This window comes from Vespula pensylvanica, chromosome 1 (assembly GCF_014466175.1).
Source record: "Vespula pensylvanica isolate Volc-1 chromosome 1, ASM1446617v1, whole genome shotgun sequence".
Classification (NCBI taxonomy): Eukaryota; Metazoa; Arthropoda; class Insecta; order Hymenoptera; family Vespidae; genus Vespula; species Vespula pensylvanica.
Window position 1 is genome coordinate 12,489,227 of NC_057685.1, and position 25,421 is coordinate 12,514,647.

General features: G+C 40.6%; 1 protein-coding gene across 6 annotated transcripts in view; it reads right to left on the reverse strand.

The window, feature by feature from the left end:
- The window catches only part of LOC122634679 (histone-lysine N-methyltransferase 2D-like), a 298,047-nt gene that overhangs the window by 180,540 nt on the left and 92,086 nt on the right, over positions 1 to 25,421 (reverse strand). The window contains exon 1 of one of the 6 annotated variants that reach the window (XM_043824785.1): positions 17,206 to 18,389. The exons of 4 other annotated variants lie outside the window; for them this stretch is intronic. In XM_043824785.1, the coding sequence (XP_043680720.1) occupies positions 17,206 to 17,211 (6 nt within the window). In that variant the 5' untranslated portion in view covers positions 17,212 to 18,389. Of the gene's footprint in view, positions 1 to 17,205; positions 18,390 to 25,421 lie in introns of those variants that run through there. One more of the 6 variants, XM_043824238.1, reaches the window with a different exon arrangement.

Genomic DNA, 25,421 nt, shown 5'->3' on the forward strand with positions numbered 1-25,421 from the left:
AAAAGAGAGAGAGAGAGAGAGAGAGAGAGAGAATAATATAAGCAAGTTAAAGCAGCAATTTCTATATCCATACTAATTAGCATTGAATGCAATAGAAAAAAAAAAATGAAAAAAAATAAGAGAAAAGATAAAAAAAGAATGAAAGAGAGAAAGAGAGAGAGAAAGGGGGAAAGAGCATGTTCCCTTTTTATTTGCTGGTAGTCTATGAAGAGGTTGCTCAAATTTCACGACGTCGGTGCTGACAATGAAACGATCGTGTTACGTACGCAAATAAATTAAACTTTCGACGCGAATCGATACTTGGAAGGTTTCACGTTACCGTTACACGACACGGACTTTAAGAGAGTGACATCGCGTCGACGATCTTCGCGGGCCCTCAATGATCTTTAGAGATAATTCGATCCCTTCGGTTTGCCACGCGTCGTCCTACTCTCTTCCTAGCCTACTCCTTCTCTCTTCAAAGCAGGATCAAGGAATGAACGTAATAAAAAAAATATTAACACAGTGGACATTTTTACTATTGCTTAAAAATCGAGAAAGAGGTATGATATAATTAATTATCGTAATGGAATAAATAAAAACAGAAATAAAATGAAATATATAAAAAAATTTAGATTCAATTAAAGTAAATGCGTAAATATTTTCTTTTTATAGAATCATTCTGGCTAACGTAAACGCGAATATAAATGCGTTAATTAAAACTAATATTTGTATCCATCAAAGAGACAAAAGAGCACTTACGTTTATTTGACGAATAAAAGTCAAGAAGTGGCTACGCGCATTTTTTGGCAATCCTTCAAGAAACGAATACGGTAGTACCTTTGGATAGCGTCGTATTCGATTCTATCAATAGAATACAGTTTCATTCATCATGGATCATTTGGTGAAGCTCACGCGGCTTACGCGGCCGCATTTACGTTCGCACAAAATGTTTCCAAATTTGTCGGTATTGATAAAGAGAGATAGAGACAAAGAGAAAGAGAGAGAGAGAGAGAGAGAGAGAGAGAGAGAGAGAGAGAGAGAGAGAGAGAGAGCATGACCAAAAAGAGCTTAACGATTGTTATCGAAAAGTTACGTTGACGAGTCCGAGGATTTGGGGAGAGAGGCGTCGAGTTATAAGCCGAGCGGTTAGACGCGCTCACGCGCACATGCGGTTTGCTCATAGTTTGATCGTACTAATGCATCGCATGAAATTTTCTCTGGTGCGAGCCACGAACGTGATGCATATACGCGTATGCCCATACGTTCGTACCTATGCGCAACGTGTACGAGCGTTTATCATATACATAGATATATACATATGTATATATATGTATATATATATATATATATATATAATATGAGCATACCGCAACACGAGCAACGAAACGACGAACGTTTCGTAATTTCACACAAGCGGTGTTCGTATACGTGCGCACGGTTCGTTGTTCTTCGATTGCGATCGCAACGAAATATATTACGTTCGCCTTTGAAAACGTCGATCTTCGTTAAAATATAGTTAAAATATATTTTCTCCGTTCGTTCCCAAATGATCCTAAATATCGTCCGAGCAGATAAACGAATTCGACGGCCTCGCAAGATTCCGAAGTCGTCGATGACAGATCGTTGCGGAAGCAGGATATTGAAAGAGAACAAAAATAACCGTCGCTCAACAGAACGATGTTGAGCCAGCATAGTGCCACGTAGTCTACCGCTTCTCGATGTGGAACCTTCTTTCCTGATGGACGGGCCTGTTATTACTGTCGGTCTAACGCCTTCCTTCACCCCTAACAAAACGTCGATCTTCTAATCCTCGCATCCTGCACCGTGTCAACTTCCGTAGGAGCGCTTTAACGAGAGAGAACTCTTTTGACGATAATAATTTGTAAAGATTCTAGAGAAAAAAAAAAAAAAAGAAAAAAGAAAAAGCGTGTACCCTCACGTTCGCCGTATACTTACATACAATAGAGGTCTCTTACGAATCCGAGATTTTACTTTAATCGGTGAAGGATTTATTTTTCCCGAGGATTTACGAATATTCATCGAGAAACAAGCCGACGAAACTTTTAGAGAAAAGATCCATTGCGAATGAAACCAGGCTGCTCGTAGTTTTTTACTACCATCGAGAGAGAGAGAGAGAGAGAGAGAGAGAGAGAGAGAGAGAGAAAGAGAGCAGCTTTGCCAAATAACTTTTCCCTCGGACTTTCGAGTGCCATTTTCCAATTAACATTTGATAAAAAGCTTCCCTTCTACATCACGATGTACGTGCGCGTACATACTTTGTACGTACCTGTGTAATATACCCACTCGAAAAGTAATTGGGTTATATCGAGTAAGGATTTATCGTGCTGGGAATGGAAACGGATTCGCGTACTACGCATATCTCTCCTTGTACCATGTTAAGTCGGTTCATCCAAAGGCATTCGCGGTGGTGCGAATCGAATTAAAATTCCGCAGCATCGTTAGGAGCCGTTGATATAGGGGGGAAGTCTAAAGCACATTGTCGAGAATGAGAATATACCGAACACCGTATTCCGCGTGCTTGCGTGACTACGCGAGTTTCAGGGTCGTTTTGAAGACAAGCCGGGGGCGCTGAATTGCTCTTTCTAACCCTCCATCTGAAAACCTTCCCAACTGCGTGCACTGCGCCTCTTGCTTACCATCCGCTTATCCGCTCAAAAACTCGCTTTTCATACCGACGAGTTTGGTATAATGAGCAAAAGTTACATCGATTTTCCTGAGCTCCTTCGAGACGTTTCAGAATTCTATGCGAACTGCGAATCTCATTTTTTGCAATTCACTATTTTCTCTCTATCTGCATATATCGATGTCGGCGTATAACGTATTAAAGGCGTTCGAACGAACTTCGAAGAACGATTACGTTCGTAATGTATTTCGGCATAGGAGATTGAAATTTTCTAACACGCCTGATTGACAACGATGAACATATTTTTTCAAGGCGACACCGACAACTTTCCTTTCTCTTTTCCACTCGTTTCTCAAAAAGGAAAGACAAATAAGAAAAAAAAGAAAAAAATAAGGAAAAAGAGAGAGAGGGGGAGAGAGGGAGGGAGAAAGAGAGCACAGGTTTCTAGCTAAGAAGGATCGATTCATCTAAGGGCAATGGCTATCCGTTAACGGGATGGAATAGCCTCGAGGGAGAGATCCGAAAGCACGAACGCAGTGTAGCTCTCTGCGGCTCGACGTCTCGCGTCGCGTCTCGACACCAGCGCGCTAACTCAGCCTTAAATTAATGCTTGTCCCTCGTAGTAACTTATCTCACGACCCGTTATATTATGGGCTACGATCACCGTTCACTGACAAATGGCCAACTATTTTCCAAGAAATAGTTCTAAGAGATCTAAACGGTCAAAGAGAAAAAATAAAAGAAAAAAAAACAAGAAGCTTCGTTTCCCCCAAACGAGTACACAAATGTAACACGGTACGAAAATGTTTTGAAAAATTCTCATTTAAATATTTGCATAGAGATTGGTAAGTACAGAGTTTGCTTTTAAAACAAACTCTAAGCCTGAGTATTTATTCGATATTTAAACAGATCTGTCTGTGAACGAATAAATGCTAGAATAATTTCATAAAACTGTAAAATTAATAAACTTGTTAAAACCTTTGGGGCTTAGCTACATATATTTGGAAGATAGTCGAGTACGTTCTAGAAGGGATAAAAATACAAAGTTACAGATACATTTTACGATCAATGTTTGTACTCGCTTCGGCGATCTCTATCAATAGTATTTATCGATCGAAAAACATTCGTTCATTATAGTAGCGAGATAAAAAATTCTTCTTACGTTTGCGTACTCGGAAAAGAGCTCTTTGAAAAAGTTCGATGGGACGTTCGGGACGTCGATTTCCATTGCCGCGTATATTTCTCTCGTCGGTTGATTTCGAAACAGGACGGTAGAAAGCGGTGGCTTCTAGTTTGCTCGTTAAAATCTACGAACGTGATTCGTTCGAATCTCCTCGTTTGGTAGGGAACGTCGTTAGTTGGACCACGTCTATGTGGAATGTGATATTTCATCGAGCGCTTTCTGTTTTTCCAATGATACTCGCCGAACGTGGTCGGTCAGATATTATTATTCCGATAGAAGTTCATCAGGACTACCAGACGTATTATTCGTTTCGATCATTCTGCGGTGGCTCGTAATTTCGACGAACTAATGATAATCCAAAATCCGTAATGATTAATGTACGCATTATTGTTACGTGCTTTGATATACATAGATGGACATCGAATATTTCCATTTCTGACTTTTAACGGCCCCGCTAATGCGCTATCATTAGCGATATTAATTTACTTTTCGAAAGGAAAAAAATGAGAGAATGCGTGAGGATCGTTGCGAGTGAAGTATCGCTCGCGCGATTTATTCGTTGAACGATAACGTCACTCGGTAAGTGACCCGATCGCTGAAAACGTTGAAAAATAAATAATGGAGACGCACCTCTGGGAGTATTGGGTAATGATTCGCGCGTGTGTGAAAAGGAGTGAGATAGGGTGACGGAGAGAGAGTATAAAAGAGGGAGTGAGAGGGGAAGAGGGAGAGAGAGAGAGAGAGAGAGAACGTACATCGATTGGCGACTAGAGTTTTCGTCGCGTGGTTTGTTTTTCCGTGGTAGTGGTTTGGGGCTGTTACGATAGGTCTCGGCACATCCGTCCGTAACCACGTCTGCATTCCTTGGCCGGTTGCCCGTAGCGGGCGTTTTCTACTCGACAAATAACTGATTCACCGAGTCGAACGCGTGCTACCGTGTGTTGTGTGTGTGGCCATCGTCGTGACGTGTGAGACCACTCGCGCTCTCTTTGATTCGCATGGAAGCGTTTAACTTCTTTTCTTAGAACGTTCACGAAATAGAAAGGATTTTTCTCTTTCCCTCTCTTTTTCCTTTCGTGTGTGTGCCTCTACGATCGATTCGATTCGCTCGAAGAAAAAGTCTGTTTCTGATCGAGCGAAATCCTGGCGTATCAAACCAACCCGAGTAGACTCGTGCGCGAACTAACCATAAATATTACCCGATTGTAGGCTATACGAGCGAAGTTCCCAGCAACAAAGCTGATTGGGTTAATCGGTATTTCAGCGCGACGAACTGCCCCAACAGAGCAATAATCGTTTCACGGTCACTATATCCGTGGAAATTGCGTTCCCGGTTAACTATAATTGCTGTCGTTCGTTATACGCGAAATCGTTGGTCGCAGCGCGACCCTGTATCGTCATTATCGCGGTTGACGTAAGAATAACGATCGCTCGTAATGCTTTTGAAAAGCGTGATGCCTTTTACCTTGGCTAGCTGGTATTACGAAATGCGGTAAAGCAGCGGTGCTCGTTACGGACGACTACTTTAACGGCAATCGCTAATAATTCGCGCATGGCAGTGATCTTGAATGAAAGCGTAGACCTACTATACGGAGGACTCTCCAATTAGTGAAACCATGCTGCAGTCACGATGCTTTCGACGTGTTTACATTAGAGGTAACGCGTCAGGTCGTGTAGCGTTACAGTGGTAAGCGCACGAGCGTGTCCGACTATTTACATCGTGACCTACTTTCTTCCTATATCACTTCTCTCCTCTTCTCTTTCGTCTCTTACTCGGTAGTCGCTTACACGTGCCGAACGCAACGACATTAGTAGGTACGACGTGGGACGAACGTCGCTTCGTACCGATGCTTTCGCCGATAGATCGATCGATCAATAGGATCGATAGATCCCTGTCTTTATCGCAAAATCAGCTGGTCTCGTTCCGAACGCCGAAGAAACTTTTCGAGAGTATTCCACGGTAGATAGGTATGTTTTCCGAAGCATGGAGAGAGCGTACGAAGGGATAGTAACAGCTTACCTAACTGAAAATCGTAGACATCGATTTATCGAGCAAGCGTGGCTCTAATACCAGTTCGATGGAGTGGCCGTTAGGAATAAAGGGGAGGAGAGAGAGAGAGAGAGAGAGAGAGAAAGCGAGGTAAGCGAAGGACGATAGGCTATAGTCGAGAGTATATAGAGGCACGCGACAGTAATGGCCAAGTTACGGTATTGTGTGAAGTTTCGTTGCACCGGGGACTTGCGGAAGCTCCGCTAGCATCGCCTCCCACCGCTGAGTTGATGCCGATCGTGATGGTGCCCGCTAGTAAAAAGAGAGAGAGAGAGAGAGAGAGAGAGAGGATTGGAGGGTGGTAGTATTCGTAGTAAGTGAGAAGGGGTAGATAGGTGGGAGGGAGGGAATAGCGCGACCGGAAGCGGAAGCTCGTGCAGGCGCCACCGGAAGTGACCTCGTAATTCTCCCTTCCAGTTCCCCTTTTCATCCTCCTACCCAGCTACCTACCTACCTACAACTCGGCTGCGCTCGGCTGCATTCGCGTTCGCCAGCTACGCTTCCAGCTGCTACCCCATTCGTCCATCCACCCATCAACTCTGAATTATAGGCCTCCTCTAAACCCTTTTGTCCGCGCTTTTCCTGTCGAGAATACGAGACTCGCCCGTTCGCGATTTTCGGCTCGCTTTTGTTTCGCGCGCGAGATCTTTCTTTTTCTTTTTCTTTGCTCTTTTTTCGTTTGTCTCTCTACATCTCTCCTTTTTATCTTTCTATTTCTATATTCATTTTCTCTTTCTTTCCCCCCCCCCTCTCTCTCTCTTTCTCTTTCCGTACACAGTTTTACTCGGCTCGAATAGAAGTCAATTTTAAAAAGATAATCGAATCTCGCTTTACTCTTGGCAAGGAAGAGAGAGAGACTCACTCGTAAGAGGTTTTCTTTGCTTTTCTATTCCTTACGAAACAGACGTTTCTGTTTCCAGCAGAAGACGAGTTTGCGAACGTCCCATTTGCGTACGTAACGTATGAGATGAACACAATAATGCGTAGATAAAAAGAAAGATGAAACATACGGAACATACTTCTTTCCAAGTATGTTTCAAAGAAATTATTCGAAATGGAACGCGGTCACGTCTACTCTCTTTTTTCTCTTTAAACGATAAATGACAACAGGAAAACTGCATGGCGTAAGAAGAAAAAAGGAAAAGAAAAGCTGCGTTCAAGCGTTTGCAAAATAAGATCGACGTTCTCAAATCAAAAAGGATCGAACCCCATCAGAAACGAGAATGTGACTTTTTTAAAAATTTCAATTCTTTAATAACATTAATAATAATAATAATAATAATAATAATAATAATAATAATAATAATAATAATAATAGCGGATCGTATAAAAAATAGAATAGAGTGTCGCAGGTAGCGAATAAGAAAAGTGCCAACGAAACGCCAGTCCATCGGCGATAAAGAAATGAGAATTAATTTCCGTTAATTGCTCCGGTCTGAAGTTTGCTGAAAGCGTTTTATCGAATTGAAAGCCTTTCAACTTCGTTCTCTCGCACTATTCCTTCTTCTCGAGCGTTCAGAAATGAAACGTCGAATAGACTCAGTAGCTACGACTACGACGCGTTCATCGTCTATCGCTTCTATACGCGATATCTTTGTGTATGTGTGTGCTTCTATGCGATCGAAGAGAAGCAGAAGAAGGAGAGAGAAAGAGAGAGAGAGAGAGAAAGAGAGGGAGAAGAGAAAGTGCAGGAGCTAAGCGACGACAATTCGGAATACTCCCATTGCACTTAATTACACGTGCCCAGGCTTACTGCCGAAAGCGAATACTATATTCCACGGTGGGACGATTAAGCTTCCTCCAGATATTAGGTGTAGGCAATGGTAACCAAACCGATAGGTAACCGGCCTGCTTTATTACCGATACAAGTGGTATTACGCGAAACTCTTGTTGTGAACAAGCATATCGTATAGAAAGAGAAAGAGAAAGAGAGAATACTCGATTACGATAATACCCTATTCTATTTCCACGTTCTACAAAATCTGAACTTTCATTCGATCCTACGCGGAGAGTTAACGACGCATCTCGCATCGAAAGAGAGAGAAAGAGAAAGAGAGAGGAAGAGAAAGAATGAAAGAAAGAGAGAGAGAGAGAGAGAGACGGAAGAAACTTTTCAAGTTCCACCGAAGAAAATTCCATAATTAATTCTCTCTCATAATTGGATGGAAATGAAGATTAAAAAGTTCGCTGATTCGTTAATAAAAGACAAAGCAGATATGAGTGGTGGAGCTTATGGAACAGGCTGAAGAAGGTGGATGTTACGAAGGCAGGAGATATGGAAGAGAAAGAAAAGGAAGAGGAAGAAGAAGAAGAAGAAGAAGAAGAAGAAGAAGAAGAAGAAGAAGGAGAAGAAGAAGAAGAAGAAGAAGAAAAAGTAGAAGAAGTAGAAGATGTGGATGAAGAAAGGCGCTGGGAATGGAAGCGACGACGTTGAAGAGCGGCGCTAGTTTGGAAGGTAAATTGGCAATTTAACAAATTTGTAAAGTTTCCGCGCGGAACTTTACTGTCGCTTTTACTATGAAAGCCGGCTGATCCATTCTAAGAGTATAAATACAGGTATATACAGGATACATAGATGGACGCATCCATACATACATGCGTACACTCGCACACACAAATACAAACATACACACACACACACACACACACTCACGCATACAAAGATACGCAAAGATATAAACTTCTATCTATAAAGTTACAGTCGATATCGTATTTACGTGAATATTCCAATTCATGGAAAGATTATCGCGAGCTGGAGAATACAGTATCATCCATTCCAAGCTTATTCTCTTGGGTACTATACTCTTGGAAGAAGTACAAGATTAGCAGGAAGCTGCATTCGTTCGCACAAAAGGAATCCGAGGGACTTCAAAGTCCTCTGAGATGAACAGCATCTCGCGGTGTGACTTGTACTAGCTCGCGTTATCGCTTAATTTCCTGCCATAAGATTTCTTTTCTCTTCTTATTTTTTTCTCTTATATCTCTTTCTTTTGACGCTCGAATCATCATCTCATTTCGAGAATATTAAACGACGAAGCATGTATCGATAGAATGATGATGATTATTATTATTATTAATATAAATAGTTATATATATATATATATATGTATGTGTAAGCCAGTTATTTGCAAAGTAACTTAAGTTCATTTTTCAAAGAACAAAAGTCAAGTTAACGTTAATGTTAATACAATTCTACGCGATTTTTTTCATATTTGAATAATTTATAGTTTAAAAAAATAGACTTGAAAATAAACCATTCATAAATACGTATGTATGAATGTATGTATGTGTATATATATTACACACACACACACACACACACGCACATATATATATATATATCTTCGAGGTAATCACAACAATAAATTAACACCACTCCACTCGATAAATAATATCCGTTGATACACTACTACTGCCAACAGTTGCTTCCTAATTCGCATGCCAGAAACGCGAGCAGACGGCGAGGTGAACTTGATATAAATGTACATCTGTACTAGCGAGAGAGCCGCCACTATTGAGTGCAGCTGCATCGCGTAAGTCTTTCGGGAAAAATAATATATAACTTTGCATAACTTTACACTTCTTACTGCAAGATGGAAAGTTTAAAGCGCACAAACAAAAACAATGGGTCAACGACGAGATACAATCATTCGATCACTTCCAATAGTTTATTTACATTAAGAAGAGAATATCAAATCAGGTTTACTCGAAAACGTTTATCTCAATTTCGTATTAACGAACAGGCATATTCGTTAAGATTTCATTTTACTTTGGTCCACGTGAATTATAAGTAGAAACATTTTCATTCGTAATTTCGCTTAAATCAGACGCACTTAAAGGAAAGAGAGATTAGAGAAATATATGAGGAGAGTGAAGAAGAAAAATAAAAAAATAAAAAAATAAAATAAAAGAAAAGAAAAGAAAAAAGAAAAAGAAAAATAAGAAAAACGCAGAAGATCCTGTAGCGAAGCTTTGACCTCGATTTCAAGAAAGGGCCGATCGTCCCGAGAGAAACGGAAATCCTTAATTGAAAGCGTCCTCGAGCGGAGGTAACTTTTATAATTCCCCGGTCGATGATTAAAATTAAAAGTCTGGCCGTGTCAGAGGCAGGAAATCGCTGCGGCGGAAGAAACGAAACGAGGAGAAAATCGGAGAAGAGTACCGATATATATATCTCCGGAAAAAGAGAGCTTAACGAAAAGAGAAAGAGAAAGAGAGAGAGAGAGAGAGAGAGAGAGAGAGAGAGAGAGAGAGAGAGAGAGAGAGAGCGGCAAAATCTCTCGCTTGGAAACCCTTTAGACCTCTTCCAAGGGAACTTTCTGGAAGTCTGACCTTTTGCCTAGTCTTCCGGAAACCTTTTGGAGTACAGACTTATTGAACCCGACTTCGAGTGATCGCGAATTATTTGCTTTCCATTCGAAATGGAAACGTATCAATATTAAGAAAATTTATTAACGCGCAAACACACATGGGCGCGCACGTATATAGAAACATGACATCGATAATTTATATCTTCGGACAATACATACGTAATGTAGGTGTCCTCTTCTAATTCTAATAAAATACAAGTTCATAAAAGCTAATCATCTATTATAAGGATACATTGGAAATTCTATAAGGATTTTATATATCAGCCTATTCTCTCTCTCTCTCTCTCTCTCTTTCTCTCTCTCCCCGTGTTGCAATATGAGAGATGCACGAAAAGCCAGAGACATCCATCTCTCTTGACAATCCCTTTTTGCATGTCCCCTTCGTACGGTTTCATCGAGCCCTTCCTTTCTCTTCACCTTGCCTACCCACCCGTTACGCTACCCTCACTCTCATCTCCACATCTCTACGTCTATTCGGTCGTCTTTCCTTATTTATCATCGGTCGAATAATTCACGTCGAGCTCTCGTTTGATTTCAAAAGTTGAAAAGGAGAAAAGTACCTAGATAGATTCAAAAACGAGAAGGAAAAACGAGAAGGAGTGTAAGACGCATTTATGGCTCTCTACGTTCGTTCGCGTTCGCGACGTGAACAGGCGCGCGCGCACTGGAATTCGAAGTTCGAAAGACGAATCGATACACGCGTAGGGCCGTAACGTTAGCGTAGGATGAAGGGCATCGTTGCTGCTTTGCAACTCGAACGATACGTCGCGATCGCCATTTTCTTTTTTCTTTTTTTTTTTCTTTTTTCATGCGATACAAACGTTTGTTGTAAGTTTTATCGATACAAATTTTCCTTTATTTCTCAATAAAAAATATATGTATGAGAAAGAGAAAGAGAAAGAGGGAAACAAAGAGCGATAAGGAAAGAAAGAGAGAGAGAGAGAGAGAGAAAGAGAGATAAAGAAAGAAAGATGTAAACTTTATTTGCGCGTTTCGTCGAAAACCCCTACTCTCCGAAATGAACTTCTCTTCTTTGATAAGAGTATTAGACGAAAGAACACGACGTATTTAGAAACCCAAAGGTTCCAACGAGAGAATCCGTCGACTCGTCGGGACTAATTAGCAAGTCCTCGTTTGTCCTCGTTGAATCGCTTCTCGATGCAACGAGTATTAAATATAACATCTAAATAAGAGATAAGAACGATGAGCGAAGTAAATATCGAAAGATAAGTAAATAACGAAATTATCATGCTGGAAATTTGAAACCTGTACTTACTGAAGGGCATTGAAAACGAAATTAAACAAAGAATATCAAGAAATTAATAACTACAAAATCGTACGAAGTAATTAACGATACAATAGTTATAAAATAATAAGTATTCGGATATATAGACGTTAATACGACGTTCTACTGAAATTCAAGGAAGAACTTGATAAAATATGAAGGTTTAACAGAAATAGTATAACTTTAGAGATCGTGATGAAGCAAAATTATGATGGAAGCAAATATCAAGAGACTTTACTAAAGACTATTGTAAACTTGTAATAAGCACTACAGTTTTGCGAAATCATTGATTCTGTTCCGAATGGTGACACTGGACTAAAGTCTAAAAGCCACAGAGATGAGTGAAGGCATTGCTAAATGCCTTGTATGTGCTTGTAAAGCATACCTGAAGGGATATATATATATATATATATATATATATATATATATAGGAACATACGAAGTACTTAAATTATGGAAAAGATGAGAAAGAGAAAGAGAAGGCTGTAAAGTCGTTTCGCCTCTAGCGTCTAATTAAGCATGTTAATTCATTTCCCCCGACTCACATCTTCATAGTGTTACCGAAGAGCTTATTCGCGGTTGCGAGGGCAAGGTTAAACGCATAGCTATGAATGCACGGTTGCATTACCTATGCCTACGTATCTAGATGTGCATGCACAGCAGGACACACGGATATAGGAATAAAATCGGCGCGGCTTGCGTGCAATCTAAGCATTTAACGTCTCTCTAAGGTTAATTAATATATATGAGATAAGAGAAAGGAGTTGATCTTGATGGAAATGAAAGAAAGAATAACGTAAAGCAAAGTTTTATACGTGAAAAAAAAGAAAAAAGAAATAAACGAAAGTATTGTATCTAGATCAAAAATGAATATTTGATTCATCACGAGTGCACAGTACATGATAACATTACTACTCGTTCAAATGATGTCCCAAATGTACGAAGATGAAGATAAATGTCACAATCAGCAAGGATGACAAAGAGAGACGTCGCGTCCATCGTTTCGTAATGGCGTCAATGGCACTTCCAAGCGTATATAAAGTTAAACATAAAATTGGCGTCGTTATAAGCCTTCTGTGCACCGAGTACGAAGCTGCTGCTCCTCGTTAGTTTCAAACTAATTAGACGACGAAGAGACACTCGTCTCTGAAACTTATGCGGACGAACGACGACAGATATCTTCGCGACTATATTTTTTGAGAGCTCTTGTGGGCGAATGTAACAATAGCCTTTTAAAATCGTAATTTCTACTTCCGCGATATAGTCTCCCTGACGTCAATGATCGAAGCTCTACGTAAACGCCCGTGACTAACTAAATTTCATTTAAGCGATAATATCTTCTTATTCCAAGTTTTCGAAATACGAATTTTAACTTTATATTGCATCATTAAAACGTTCTGCTTTGATCGTCGTATTTTACGAAAAAATTATGTATATCTTATAATTCGGTAGATCGGATAAAACATTTAAATCGTTACAGAAAATATGATTTATAAATAACATTATAATTCATATAATTATAAATAAATAGAAAAACCGATATAATGTAGGAATGATGTTTATCAATCTGTACGGAACAATTTTCTTTATCGAATTATTTATATCAAACGGTTGACCTACATTCAATCGCATCGTATTAAATATGGTTCAAAGAAACTAGCTCTTTTATAATGCGTCGTTATAACGATAGGATATTTCGTTTTTCATAGCACGATATAGGATATGAGCGTCTCGCCGGCAAAAGGTTGCCTTTTTGAAAAATCACGTAATTGGCGTCAAAAGAGTCCGATAACGCGAGCTTGGAGCCATGCCAAGTGATAAGGTGCTAGTAGAAAACGACCGAAATCGAACGAGTGGGAACGAGTAGTGAAGAGAAAAGAGGGAAGAGAGAATGAGAGGGGAAAAGTAAGAGAAGCAGACAGAGGAAGAGGAAAAAGAAAAAGATAATGGAAAAAATGATAAAAAGGGAATGTCGTTTTGTGACGACCCGATGATCGTCGATGAATTTTTCACGATAAAGCGAAATCATTATTGTCGAATTAAATAAAGAAAAAATTCGATCATTTGCTTCGCACAAAGACGGCTTTTTTCCTTATTCAACTTCTTCTTCTTCTTCTTTTTTTTTTCTTAACGTTTGGAAACATCTGGCATTATATTGTTTATGTAAGAATGATGCATTTTTCGAAAGGAAACAGTGAGAATACTATCGGTCGTCTCGAAAATGGGGTCACGTTGCGAAGCGAAGAAGAAAAACGTGAAATTCGATAACGACCCGAGAAATATAAATCTTAGAGGAGCTATGGAATCGCGGCATGAAAATTCGATGAGAGAAAGGCGACGATGCAACGAAGAGGCAGGCAGCCTTGCGAGAGATGGAACTTTCGCATTTGTGGAAGATGATTTTTAAAAAAGGAAGTTCCGTCTCGACTGAAACGGAAAAAAATTAGAATTGTATGGAATAGCGATCATCGGACTTTCATTTTTCTCGAATTTCTTTCGCATCGTAGTTACACTCTATCGTTGTTTCGAAACGTACGACAAATTTCGAGTCGACGCCTGTACTCGAATTAATTTTTCCGAACGAAAGAGCCCGATCTTCTTCGTCTTTTCTCTTCCTTTTCGAATAAAGAAAAAAGGAAAGAAAAATAAAAGTTTTTAAGTACTATCAGAAGCATTTTTCACTGTTTCTGTCCATTACGATCCATAAACACAAGCGACTACTCTTTCCTTCGGTCCCTCGTTTTGTCATGCACACAAGTTACGCTTCTATTCGAGATATACGACGGTAGGTTTTCCTCTTCCTCTTATCCTCGTCGAAACAACAGCAGTAAAACCACGGTTCGATCCTTTTCTCTCCGCTAGCACTACCACCATCACCACTATCACCATTGGCACTAACCACTACCATTACCTATTCTCTCACATTCTACCTTGTACCTCTGTAAATGCGCCAAGATAAACTGCAAACTCTGAAATTCAGCATCTCGTGCCCCACCTCTTTGTATTTTCACCCTCGCGCTCGTGTCGCTGCATCCACGACAATACAACACGTGGCACTGTGTGAATGTACGTTTCCATGTAACGTATAAGTAAAGCTAGATGAAGAACGATGAGTACATCTTATGAAGGTTAAGCAATAGAAACGGAAATAAGTGCTATTGCTGTTTACAGAACGTTTATACAACATTTTCTAAGTATATCCGTACAGGGAATTCTTGATTGATCTTTCGAAAAAAGAAAGGAGGAAGATATCGATCTAGTATACGAGAGATCGAAGATAATAAAAATAAATATTAATCATGTTACTCCAAAGGTTTCCCCTTTGAACACTCTTTCTTAGAATTCCCAATCGCGTTTGAAAAAAAAAAAAACAAGTGCAAATACATTCTCCCATTACATCAAAACTTTTTATCGTGCGAGTTAACTGCTGGCTTACAACTTTTTCTTCTTCTTCTTCTTCTTCTTCTTCTACTTGTTGTCCTTTTCCTTATACAGCCATTTGGCCTCTCACGTTCTACAACCAGTTCTATTTCTACTTCTATCCTAACCCCCGTAGCAGCTCTTCTTCTTCTTCTTGAAATTCTGCCAAGTTCTTCTACGAAAACGAAAAGCGTTATCATAAATTCGCGAGACCGATTCGGGTTATCCTACGTATGTGACGACAACGACAGCTGTCGCGGTAAGATTCCTCAGGTGGCAAGGTAAGTAGTAGTATCTCGCGGATGTGTGAAATTTCTCGATAGATACAAAGTAGAAGTCGGACGTGATAAATTACATCGCGCTGGCGTGCGTTAAATCACGAGTTTGTTCTAAAAATAAATCTATCGGACGTCACAATTGATCGCGCAGAGGGAACTCGTTCGCGCGTTTGAATCGTTCGATCGACTTTCGTGAACGAAACGAGAATATCGCGCTTCATAGCGCCATTTTTCGTCAGATTCGTGTCGAGCCGAGAACGTCGCGAGACTCTTGCCGGATCCTCGAGTATGGAATGGGAGACATTTCGGTGAGAGTATCTGTTCGCTTTCGAGCGAGGATAACTCCAAGTGGGCACGTTCGTTTTTCGACCCGAGGGCCAACTGGTTCGTGAGCTAAATTAAAAGCACGATTCGCTCGAAGGCACCCGTCTTCTCCCTTTGATCCATCGGCCGACGGAGTTTTCTCCCTCTCTTTCTCCCTCTCTTTGTCTCTCTCTATCTCTCTCTCTCTCTCCCTCTATCACACTCTATCTCTGTCACTCTTTCTTCCGGCGGCTGTGCACGTGACGTTATTACGAAAATCCCTCGACTCGCGGAAAGCGGAAAATCGAAGTGCAATATTTCGACGTTATACGTCGCCGAAAACTCGAAGCGAACGTTGACTCGCGATTTTAATCGACTTTCGTATGGCTGCAAAACCGAAACGAGAAGCAAAATATATATATATATATATATATATATATATATATATATATGTACATATACATACATATATATCTTACAAGACATATATATATATACAGAGAGAGAGAGAAAGAGATAGAGATAGAGAGCAAGAACTAAGGTAAAACATTAAAAAAATATGAAACTATCTCAATATATTTTCTACGTCACACGGTTCATTTTGAAAAACGACAGAAAGAGTCAAAGGAGGATAACGTTTCGTCCGTCATCGAGACGCGCGTGTCGTAACGGTGACGTAAATAAAAGTTATTTCGACGTTGCTTCCGCTCGTTTCCGACGCAAGCTCCAAAAGTGCAGCCACTTCAATGATTATTATAAACTCGGCGTCTCCGATTTCAAAGCCTTCCCTATTACGAGATTTACTTCATCTTCTCTGAGAACGTGTCCGTTTACAAGCTGAGAGTTTCTTCTGTGATCGTTAACAAACGAAACATGGCTGGTAAGAAAAAGCCGGGACATTGCAGACTCGTCGAAAGAGAACCAACGCGATCTACACGTACGTATATATGTAACGTATATATACATATATATATATATGTGTGTGTGTGTGTATGTATGTATATACGTAGTAGATAAGGATGCATGTACTCATCGGAAAGCATAATTTTACGAATGAAAAACGATCGTCCGGAAACAGGACTATAGTGGATAAGGAAAAACGCGGGTGGCTTTTACCTTCAAACGAACAACAAAGAAAATTTTCTCATTTTCTCGTGACTCGTTAATATTTCGTGCCTTGGCAAAATACTACTTGTTCTTATTTGTTCTACTCTCGTTTTCTCTCTTATTCATTCATTCATTCTTTCTTTCTTTCTTTCTTTCTCTCTTTCTGTATTTCTCTATCTTTTCCGTCAGAAGAATCAACATTAAACTATATCACAGGTACCTCTATACGTACACCGATGTTTTAAAACAATACACGCGATAGGATAACGTCTACTTTTCGTGCAGAGCCCGTCGTAAAACGCGTCAAAATCAAGCAATCACAGCACTTTGATTCGGCACTCGTTTCAAACGACTCGTCACGTTGCACTCTTATTTATCGAAAATCCTTCAAAGAGCACTGTCGCGTTTTATCTCGAGGGCGATGAACTGAAATGCGTGAAATTTTCACTCTCGTCAATTTTTTCTTTTCTATCACGCGAAAACGACGATGTTCTCTCTCTCTCTCTCTCTCTCTCTCTCTCTCTCTCTCTCTCTCTCTCTTTCTCTCTCTCCTACGTAAGACGTAGAAACTTTAAATACGTACAAGCATTTCCGCGACGCTCCGTATACTCGATAGATGAACGTCGACATCAAATTGTCGTCTCGTTTCCCCTTCGACTTCGATCAGGATCTTCTAAGGTAATTGTCGGCTCGCCGCGACTCGAACTTTTGAAGATACGCCAAGATAATCTTCGTTCGAGGCTATTCCACTTGGAGCCTGTTCCGTTCATTTCAATCATTCGATATCAAGAACGAATCAAAATCCCAAAGGCCCAAAGATATAATATAGTACGATATTTGCCCGCGTAACGGGACAAGTATAAATAGCTCCAGAAGAATTCACAGATTCGCACTTTTCTCACACATTAACAACACCGCAATCCAGGAGCGATGCTCTCGAGAGATCAGGATCGGCCGACCTCTTTCGAGCGACGACGATGACAACGATGACGACGACGACGACGATGACGACGACACGACGAGCGTGATACATCGACGACGAGCATCGTCGCGATGCTCGTCCCTGACCGACTCGATTATTTCGATTAATTCGAAAAAGAAAACAGCACGCTCGTAATATCGTTCCCGACACGCACACCGATCGCTGACTCAGGAAAGCATTGAACGAACGCGCGGACACGTTTCCTCTTTGATCCCCGAGGAACAAGAAAGGATCTCGTTTCCGCTTCGAACACCGCGAGAATACACCGTGGCCGAAAGGAGGTAAAGGTATCGGCAACAACCTGTTAATCATCCGACGTAGTCTCACGTGCACTGTCACGTTAAGGAAGACGACGAAGAGTAGATGGAAGAGGAGGGGAAAGTGGAGGAAGAGAGGAGGAAGAGAAGGAGAAGGAGGAGGAGGGGAGAAGGAGGAGCGACCACCTGATTCTCACTCTCGTTAGGGCAGGCGCGTTCGCACGCTATTCTTCTCTTCCTCTTTCTCGATAGGAAAGGAATGGCACACCCGCGATTTCCGCGAAAACTACTCTCTCTCTCTTTCTCTTTCTCTCTCTTTCTCTCTCTCTCTCTCTCTTTCTCTTTCTCTCTCGCTCTTCGTCTGCGGAGGGGCGCGAGCGCGCGCGCGCGCTCCAGACGATTCGGCAGCGGTCGAAAGTCGACGGCGCTCTAGCAGTGACGTTCCTCTCTCGCTTTCTCTCGGCCGCCGTTGGACGATATTCGCAACGAGTAGGAGGGTAGGTGGTGGTGGTGGTGGTGGTGGTGGTGGCGTCGACGGTCGAACGGTCGGTCGGTCGGTTGGTCGGTCGTTCGGTCGTTCGGTCGGTCGGCCGGTTGTACGATCGGTCGGTCGGTTAGTGCAGGTGGTGGCGGTGGTAATAGTGCTAGTGGTGGTGGTGATAGTGGTGATGATAGTGGCGGCGGTGGTGGAGGTGGTAGTGGAGGTGGTGGTGGTGGCGGCGCCGGCGGATGGATGTGCCAGAGTGCGGGCTTACGACGGAATGAGAGGAGGAAAACTCGGCTTAGGAGGCCACGGCACAGCGTGGCATCGCCGAGTCTGCGATGAGCGGAGAGAGTTGCGCGTTATCGACCCATCCGCGATGCTATATTCAACCGCCAGCGGCACGCCGCGCCGCATCGCTTGCTCGCTCTATATTCTTCTCTCTTTCTCTTTCGCTCTTTCTTTCTCTCGCTCTTTCCCTCTTTCTCTTCCTCTCCTTCTCTCTTTCTTTCTCAGCCTCCATCCTTTCTTTTTTCCTGGCTTACTCTTACGCTACCATCAAAACCGTCCTAGCACGCGCTCTTTCTCTTCTATCTAATCTCGTGCTCGAGATCCTTTCCTATTTCCTCTCCCGAAGGCTTGCCCTTTTTTATCGATCCACGCACAACCATCCTCTCCATTCTCTTTCTGTTTTTCCTCGATCGAAACGTGAAACCACGCGACACGAACTGACTCCACGTTTATCCCTATTCCCGTGAAAAATCGTCGGGCGTCTAAATCGAATCGATTCTAGTCGTACGCCAACAAACGAGCGATTCGAATATCTCTTCCTATCGATTATTCGTGATCGAATTGTCCAGCCGATTTTCCACGAACGATGTCGGGTCAACGACAGAGGTGCCACTCGAAAGTGGGAATGCGCGTTTTCGGGCGAAAACAAGCCGACAGAGAGAAAGAGAAAGAGAGAGAGAGAGAGAGAGAGAGAGAGAGAGAGAGAGAGAGAGAGAGAGAGAGAGAGAGACAGAGAGACAGAGAGACAGACAGGCAGAGAGAAAGAGAGAGAGAGAGAGAGAGAGAAGCAATGAGAGAACCGAAATTAAATTCGTCGGGCTTGAAATTCGTCGTCCGAAAGCAGCGCGCTATTAATTATATTAAATTATTTGCCGCGATTTTTTCTGTCCCGTACACGTACCGTAAATACTTGAAGATAATAGCTCATGCCCATTGTCCATGCGTAGTACATACTAGGTACGTGCGTTCACGCCACTTTGTTTTAATTTAGATGAATTCTCCCTTTTAACCCCTTGGAAACGACTTAAGAGAACGAGCTTGATAAAGGTTTTTCTTTTCATTTCGTTCTCGCCTACGCGAGAATAAAATCCTTCGATATTCGCAAGAAAAATCGCTCGAATAATGGACGATGTGTACGTGTATCCCGTGACATAACGGAAACGATAAAACGAACGCTGTGGGTCTTTGTTTAAAGTCGATATTTATAACCGTGCGAGGTACACCACTCTCCATCCTTTCCTTCTAATCGAATCCATTTACGTCCGTTGAACTTTCCTCGATAAGTAATTATCGATAAATCGTATTTCATCTATCCGCAGATTATGCGATGACTCGTCATAACGATTGCAGAAACTCGCATCCTTTGCTCTCGAATCATTGTTAAATCGGTGTATTACCAATGATAAACAATTTCACCGATTAATTATTACGCGTCGCCATAATTTACCATATTTCAAAAAGGATAAACGAACGTTGTTGAAAGCAAACACACACGCGCATACATATTCCCATTTTTGTTATCATACACGTATACGAAAAAGAATTTTTCGAATTATTATCTGTGTCAACATTTATAAAATACCTCCGACAACAGGAAAAGAAAAAAGACTCTTAGGATATAGTAATAGAATAATAGAGAAACAGAAACATAGAGAAGAATATCGAGTTAGAGAAACGTAATGAGGAAAATGTATGAAGAAGAAAAAAGTCTCTTTGTATGGGATATCAAACGAATCTATGCAGCAATTTGATCTTCCTAAATGGTGTTGCACGTTTAAACGATTAATTGAAAATATCGAGAAAGGCCTGAGAGGCAGTAGGAAAAACAAAATTTGAAAATTTAACAGGAGACCAAAAAATGGGGCTGACACAGGTGGATAGTGGTTGAACGAGTAGCGAAAGCCGAGGATGATATTGACACAAGCTTCGGTTTAATGTCTCCGTGGCAAACATTGAATTTCCAACCCCTGCCTCTCGTGTCTTGTGCCGACTCCCCTCCCTATTACTCATCCCTTCCGGTCGACATCACCACCCACTATCACCTAGCTCCTCGTCAACATCGTGCACGGAATCGAATCCTCTTTCTTCTCTCTCTTTCCCTTTGTCTCTCTCTCTCTCTCTCTCTCTCTTTCGTTTTTCACTCTCTTATACTCTCCCTTTTTGAATATAAAATAGTAACAATTGGAACTTACTATTGATATACTATGAGCATGAAATATGCTTTCGCGTTTTCGCAAATTTATTCGAAAATCTCTTTCTTAACTTCCGACTGTTGAACGATAATAATCATTGATGGTACTAAGCCTATCTATTTATATATTTATTCGTGCATGCTCTTTCGATGGACACGTCCGATGCATAAATCGTTTCCGCGGTGGAGGCGTCCTATGGAATTTTGCATAAAATGCAACGGCTCGAGCTTCTCTTTGATCGGACGCGTTTCAAGCCGCGGTTCCGGACGAGCGATGACACCTCGATATCGAACGAGCTTCGTTTTCCACCGAGCGCAGTTTCAATGAACGGTCATTATCGAGGAGCTGAATCGTTTCGATGGCCGTTACTGAACTTTTGCAGTTTTCTATTATTCGTTCTAATTACGTGGCCGATATTGCGTTACCGTGTGCACCGATATTTCGGTTCCGCTGATATTCGATCGGTTTGTTAGCTAACAAGCCCATTTTAGGCCGATACGCGTAATTCATCGACGATGTAAATACATAGTAACATAATACGCTATTGTTATTAAAACAATACCGAAATTTACCTATTACGTTACAAGGAAGTAATTACCGACAGAACCCTGAAACGATATTCTCATTTTATTGTTGTGTTGGACAAAAGAAATGTATTCGGGACCTATGTAATTGACACGTTTACATGTATCAACCTATGTATATATAATATGTGTAACAAAATTTAATTACCATGCATATATACGCGCGCGCGCGTGTGTGTGTGTGTATATATATATCGTCACAACAAATATATCGACTTTTGAAAAAATATTAATTTTTGTTATCTGACTAACCACAACTTCATCGAATTTTATATTTTCCATTTTTATATTTCGTACGGATGCATGTATGATATATATATATAAACGTATGAATGTATGGATGCAAATAAGCTTCGTAGATCTACAGTTCTATATCACATAGTAAAAATGCTTTAGTAGTATACAAGTATTTTAAGGTTTCTGCGTGAAGTGGCTTCGTAGTTTCATTGCGAATACAAACGCGAATGATTTGAACAAATGAGAAAAGAGTGAAAGAATCGTTACTTTAAAGTTTCATTTTACTTTTAACTCGAGTTAAATTATTTATGATATGTGCCAGGTTAAAAAAAAAGAACAAACAAACGATTTAGAAAATAAAAATTTTACTTTTCCTTTTTCGAGTACCAAGCCTGATAGAATTTATAAGAATAATGAGGGAAGCGGAGAGAAAGAGAGAAAGAAAGAAAAAGAGAGAGAGAAAGAGAGAAAGTTTCGCGAAATGGTTAAAGGCTATAAAAAGAAAACGTACGAAGAGTAGCTCGCTTTGTTCTTTACCGTTTCTAAGAAGACGTCGCTTTGCGTTCCTTTTCGTTGTCATCCTCGTCGTCAGCTTCGTCGTCAATGCTTTCTATTTTCGATCGGCGCATTGCATAACCAGACTCGCGCGGAGAGGTAACAGACGGAGGAAGTGGAAGAACGAGATAGAACGAGAAGAGTAATTCGCACGCACGCGCTTAAGATTAAATACGTCTGCGTTCAATATACTCGAATCGTTTCGTAAAATTGAAATATCTCGTGTAAATGAATTGACGAATCGTTAATAGCTTACATCGATGATTATTGACGTAGAGAGGTCATTGAATTGATTTAAAAGATCGTCATTAATCGCGACACTTTTATATTTCGATACCATATCTAACGAAAAAAAAAAAAGACAATAAAAAAATCATAAAACCAACGTTTCGATTTAAATAACAATTTTAATTTACCGGCTAATTATATCATAACTCTAATAAAATTATCGATTTGAACGGAAAGATACGTTATGAGAATCTTTGAGAATTCGCAAATATGACTAGTATTATTTTTTTTCCTTTTCCTTGTTTAATATAGTTAAAAACTAGCTATGGTTTCTTCTCAAGAAGACGGGCGCTTTATGAGACGGACTATAATCTTTATTACCATAACTTTACTCGGTCGTGGAAATAAAACGCGAAAGTTCATTATCATCTTGTGAGCCACTCCGTGGATATTAAAGTGCCTGTGATAAATCGATACGTCTCTGTGAAATACGAACTTTACAAACATTTGGAACTTCATTTAGTATCGTGTCTCCCGTTGGCTGGAATTTTAATTGATGCACTACCTGACGCTCTCATTTTATCACTATTATTAATTCTTACATATTATTTTATATGATTTATTTAATAAGTATGAAAATTGAGGTTATTTAAATATCGATTAAATACGATCGATCCTTTTTCCCCCCTCCCCCTTTTATTAAATACACTTAGATGGAATTCGATGGAAATAGAGAAAACTTTAAAAGAAAAGGAAGAAATAGAGAAGAGAAAAAAAAAAAGAAAGAAAAAGGAACGAAAAATCGCATTTCCAAAGAAGGGTATACTCGTTTCCGTTAAACGTTAGACACATGCACGACGAGAGAAGAGTTTGCGAATAATTGCAGGTCGATCAGCATCATCGAACGACGTTAACGACCTATCGATTATACCCGAGCGAAAGACGAGTGGCAAGCATCGTTGCATTCGAGACGCGACTAAAGACGTTACGTGAAAGAGGAAAGAGGAGAAGAATAGAAGAAGGGGGAGGAAACAAGCGGATGCGCACACTCGCTCGAATTATATATGCAGGATATAATAAGCTGGCGGTCCTCGAGATATCGGCGAGTTATGGCTGCCCTAATGGCCTGTAGCGTTTGATTTACGGCGCGGAATCCGCGCTGCGGGAGTGGATGCATTTCCCTCGACCGGCTCCGTAATAAAGGCCGTCGCATCGTGCGCGCGAGCGCCTACCTTGCGCACATCCCTTGCAACGACAACTCACCCCCCTTTTTCCAGAACATCTGAGCCACCCTTAAAAACATATTACGCGGCTGCCGCGGATTTGAAAAAGCGATTTTATTTCCGCTCTCTTCTACCTTGATCATTTGTAACTCTCCTTCTCTTCGAACGAATCTCTTCTCTCTCTCTCTCTGTCTTTTCTTGTTTTTATTTGTCTTAAGAAACTCCATCTCTCTCACAAAAACGCCATCGTTCTAACTATTTATAAAACAATAAAATGAGTATATAATGATCAACGATGGGACTAGAAATTAATCACGAAATTCTTTTTTCACGCTACCAATCAAACCCGTTCTCCATAAACGCATAGTCATCCTCGTTGGTATGCATCGATCGATCGGCAACAGGAAGCGACTAATAATCGTTATCGGTATGCGTACAACACATGTATCCCTCCCTCTTTCTCTCTCTCTCTCTCTCTCTCTCTCTCTCTCTCTCTCTCTCTCTCTCTCTCTCCTCTATCTCTCCCTCTCTCCTATTTGCCATTTGCGAATTAATGCGAAACTACGATACTGCATTTCGCGATAGACTCGACGACGCGTCGAGTTTGCTCGTAGGATGCTTGAAAGGTATACGTACATCTTACATAGATACCTTTATATACGTGTATGCGTCTCTGATAACGTGGATTGTGAGAATCGATCGGACGCCACTACCTTACGAACTCACTTTCGTTCTACGTTACAAGATTCAACCTGACGTGTAAACGTCTGTCAATCAACGGGTTGTCTATTTATCTTTCGTTACTGTATCATTTCCTTTTGCTTCGCGAAAAAGATCATTTCTCCGGATGGGATAATGAATTAAATGTGAAAAATATATTATCGATAACAACTCAGAGTAAATTGCAAATACATGAATTTCCATGTAATCGAGAGAAGACAGCCGGGTATTTCTTTTCCGTTGTTCGAAATAAGTAAATGAATTTGTAATTGGTATATGTAAATATAATTTGTCTCTTAGATCTGAGTTTATATTACAAAAGAGAATTTTATAACAAGGTTGAACGATAATAATCCATTTCTTTTGCTTGCGTTCATTTTAACAATCAAAAATTCTTTATTCCTTTATTTCATTTTGCTTGTAGAAGCTTTTTTCTTTTAAGGAGACTACTTTTGCCGAGGTATCCTATATTTTTTACAAACGGTGATACAAAACATAATCTAAAGAAGCTATCGCGTATAGAAGAATATAAGCGTGTCCATGTTTTCAGAAAAATGGCAATAACGTAAACCAATCGAACTTTAGTTTAAACGTAAAACGAAAGGAAATCTATTTTCTATGTCTTCCACTTCTTCATCGATGACAAAGCGGTGCACTGTACGTTTTCAAGTCTACGTTTAGAATTTAATATAATAACTAATATCATCGGAGATCCCAACCATTCAAACAGTTTCAACCGTGTTTCGATTTTTTCTCGTGCAAGCTCGCACGCGAGTATATAAATCCAAAGGATTCACTGATTACACACTGTCGACAACGACAAACACAGGAGAACAAAAAGGGTAGAGAGTTTTACGAAAAGGAAAAAAGAAATCGATGATACGAACAACGGATGGAAAATAACATAGTCGCCGAGGAAATCGTTGGCCGAGAACACGTTGGCTAATTACGAGGGAGTCCGTAATCAATGAAGTAACAATGGCCCATAGAGAACGCGCGATCTCTACTGTCTGTTTATTCTTTTTTATTCTTCCTTTCTGATCCATGAG